Source organism: Pelodiscus sinensis, chromosome 6, assembly GCF_049634645.1.
Source record: "Pelodiscus sinensis isolate JC-2024 chromosome 6, ASM4963464v1, whole genome shotgun sequence".
Lineage (NCBI taxonomy): Eukaryota > Metazoa > Chordata > Testudines > Trionychidae > Pelodiscus > Pelodiscus sinensis.
In genome coordinates, this window is record NC_134716.1 from 18,472,508 (window position 1) to 18,476,478 (window position 3,971).

At 39.4% G+C, this 3,971-nt stretch overlaps 1 protein-coding gene across 1 annotated transcript; it reads left to right on the forward strand.

Moving 5' to 3' along the window:
• The first annotated feature begins 655 nt into the window (after window positions 1-655).
• Window positions 656-2,930, forward strand: LOC142829811 (interferon beta-like). The gene has a single exon (XM_075931484.1). The coding sequence runs from the start codon at window positions 1,257-1,259 to the stop codon at window positions 1,830-1,832; it is 576 nt and encodes a 191-aa protein (XP_075787599.1). The 5' UTR covers window positions 656-1,256; the 3' UTR covers window positions 1,833-2,930.
• The last annotated feature ends 1,041 nt before the right edge of the window (window positions 2,931-3,971 follow it).

Sequence of the window (3,971 nt, forward strand, 5' to 3'; positions counted from 1 at the left end):
TGACAGTCTAGTTCTGTGTTTTGAAAAACACAAAGTGAAACTGCTCACAGGAAGCAAAGTTCATTCAACCGACCAACTGGGGTTCTGTTTCCAAGCCCAGTGAAATGAATATTGAAAAAAGAAAAAAGCTTGAATAGCGAAAAGTAAATCAGATTTGAAAAACTGGTCTTAATATTAATCACCTTAGGATTCCTAGAAGTACAAAGGGAAATGTTAAATTAGATAAAATAATATCGATTTTTGTCACAGTCTTTTAACTGTAAATTTATTTCATTTATATGGGTCCTTCAAACATATTTTTATCAGCTGCACAATCTGTTTGGAGAACACTGCCATATCACTGTTACATAATGTGAATATTCAAAAGCAATGGGGAGAAGAGTGTAACATACACATCCTTAACATGTATCTATTCTCGAGATACTGTAAGTTTTTCACAGCTGGTATCAAGTTCATGAGTAAAAATCCCAATTTCAAAGTGCCCTTTATCCACCTCTTGGCATTCCCTACACATTTATCTTTTACTCATTCATTTTTCACATTTGCAGAAAATTGCAGGAGTTGATTTTCTGGCCCCCATTTCCAATAGGAATTCTCTCAAACCACTAAATTTTAAGATGTACAGATGGAAGGAAAGAATGAGAAAGCTGGAGAATAGCAGTTTTATGGTTTTCAGTGCCATGCCAAATAGAGAATGGTTTTCCTCTTCTGACTTAATGGAAGAACAGCTTTGTTCTGATAGGTCTTTCATGACTAAAGTCTAGCAAAAAGCTGTGCAGTACTTTTAGTTTTGACTGCCCCCCGCCATCACACAAAATTTATTAAAATAATTTAACTCCATCTATGGCCTTATTATGGTAACAGACATTGATGCCTGCCTAAAAGTGAGGGCTTCACACATACTTGAGAGTAGACAGACCATCTCCTACTTTACACTGCAACTGGAGCATAATGTTAGTAATCAAACCCTTCTTTACCCTTTACACTTTCCTAATCCGACAGGGGAAAATTACAAGTAATTAAGAGGTTATTTTGAATAGTGAAAATGGTTTTCTTCCTCTGCTGGTTTGCTAGCTTCAATTAAATAAAAAGAAAGAAAGTGAAAAGGAAAACCTCAAGAAACAGAAAAAAAAAAAACCTCTCCTTCAAAATATTTAAATTCAGAGACATGGATCTAAAACACAAAAGTCTACAAAAGCGCTTGAACAAGGACCACTTGCTCAAGTTGTTCACAAAGACAAAGAATCCGAGACATCATGATGATCAGAAGGAGTTTGTTGATGTTTTGCCTTATGCTGCTCCTCTCTGGTGAAGTCTCATGTCTGGACTGTAACAGGCTTCATGTTCTACAAAGCAAAATGAACAGCGAGAGTTTAGAGCACCTGGAGAAAATGGGTGGACCCTTTCCCTTCCAATGCCTAAATGAAAGGTCAGCTTTCAAGGCCTCAGATATCCTCAAGGTCCAACTGGCCCAGCAAGAGAACGCCAAGGCAGCCATCCAGCAGATCCTCCAAGAGCTCTTCCAGATCTTCAGCAAGAATCTTACCCACGCTGCCTGGGATGGAACTTCCATAAAGGAATTCCAAAATGGACTCCACCAGCACATTGAGAAGCTGGAAGTGTGTTTGAGTGCTGAGGTGAAAAAGGAAACAACCTACCCAGGAAATGAGAGCCTCCTGCATACCAGCCTGAAGCTGAGAAGGTACTTCCAGACAGTACGCCATTTCCTGAAAGAAAAGCAATACAGCCGCTGTGCCTGGGAGATCATCCGCTTGGAAGTTTCCAGATGTTTTCTCGTTCTCAACATACTAACAAAGAGACTTGAAAATTAAGGTACTAGATATATCCGGGTTTTTTTCTAGAAAATAATGCAAGTAATATTGTTGGAAGAAAAGAGCTGGACAGAGCTGGCTGATAGCTTTACAACTCCTATTACATGTAGCCCAATCTTTCTTCCATAGAAATGTTACCCATACAGATTATTCAAGCTCATGTAATAATACTCTTTTAGAGCAGCTTGTAGTTTGGTAGTTGCTTGCCACACCTACAAATGCCACGTGAAAAATATACAGATATATCATTACCGACAACTAATGAAAAAACCTCAAGAGTAATAACTCCCTGTACCAAATGTACCTTTCCCCGGTAACTGTCTTAGTTGGGGAAAGGAACAATGAGAAGCCCGCTTGAGTAACTGCCTAGTAAGACAAGATTTCAATGAGGACAACAGAAAAAGGAGGGTCTGAGTCAATACACTTCTAAGCCACCATCTCATTCTGCCATTTACCTCTGTACCTGGGGACAGGCAAGAGTCCTTCTACTATCCTTCTGTGTGCCTCTACATTTCAACAAGTGTGGTCAAAAGAATTGTCACAAAATCCTAAGTGCTGTAAGGATCAGGATTTATAATTTGGCAGCTGGTTGGAAAAATATGGACTATATTTGGCATTTCAACCTCTGCATTTATCAATCCATCCCGTTTTCATTTCAGCCTGTGATGTTTGAAGCAAAGATGTTCTTAAGACAGCTGAATGACACTGGAACACCACTGGCATCTTTTACCTCTCAGTTGATCGTACAAGCCGGTTCCTTTCCAGACTCTTATCAATGCGTATGTTAAACAAGGGACGAACTCCAACAAAACTCTAGTTGCACCGTTTATATGCTACTTGCCATCAATGTATTCACTCATATGAGAACATGTAAAAGAAAACCAAGGATAGTGCTGAAAAAATATGCCAGAGGACTACAAAGAATTTAAAGCTCAGGAGAAAAACTTTACAATTTCCTAATCATTGATGTCACGTTCAGAATTTCCATTGAGCTAAACCTATGAACCTCTAATGTCTAGAGATGTGTTTTTCCTCGGTAAAATACAAAGAAATTATTGTATTTATGTATTTATTTATTTGTTTGTTTATTGATATGAAATTTTCAGCCATTTCTAATGAAGTGCACTAGAATTATTAACTACTGTTAATAAATATGTTTTTCCTGCACTATGAAATGTTTTCAGACTTGTTAGATTTGTAACAGTATTTCAGTGTTCTATTTTTATTTACTAATACTATTTATTTTGTACTTTTATGTGTCTTTATCAGGTGTATTTGATAATATTTATTAATAAATATTTATTTATACAAAATAGCCACCTACAGCAGTAGTTATATGCAGAGCTCGCCATGCGGTTCGGCACGCTGCGCATGAGCTTACCGCAGTGCGCTGATCTGCCGGCCTGTAATCTACCGCCACGGGTGAGTAGATTACACTAATTGTCAAGCTCTGGTTATATGTATGTATATTTATGTAGTGCCCCCTCTCCACCTGGTTACCTTCTTTTAAAGCCAATCTCCTTTCAGGTTCGGATGGATAGGTCTGGGTTCTTCTGGATCCTGCCACCCACTCAATTTTATTCTTTCTGATTGATGTACGTGGCGGTGCCTCCACCCCCCTCACTCCTTCCTAGCAGGGTCACCAGGGCAGCTTGGGAGGAAAATTCTAACCCAGGATAATCCCCACGTATTTGCCAGATAGTTGGAGACTCCCAGAAAATAACACAAACACATACACTATAACAAACACAATTATATTAAACAGGAGACAATTATAACAGAACAGGGTAAAACACTATTTTTAGGGTCACCGGTGCCCAGCAACTGTGAGGTTAGTGTCCCGTTGGTACGCGTACTTTGTTGGGGCCCTTGATGACTGTTGACCACACAATCCTTCTCTGCAGTGGTTTAGCAGTGGAGCTGACTAGGTCCAGTACAGCCCAAAGGACTCACAAATGGGAGAAGGCAGTAAATCCCTTCACAGTTTAATATGCTGCAGGTAATAAAATCCCCAAACAAATTCCCTGACTTACTAACTAAAAATGGGTGCACTCACACACTCCATGAATGAGCCTCAGGTTGAGAGATGACTCAGTCTCTGCAAAGGGCTGCTCCCTTCTCACAGGGGTCCTCTCCAAG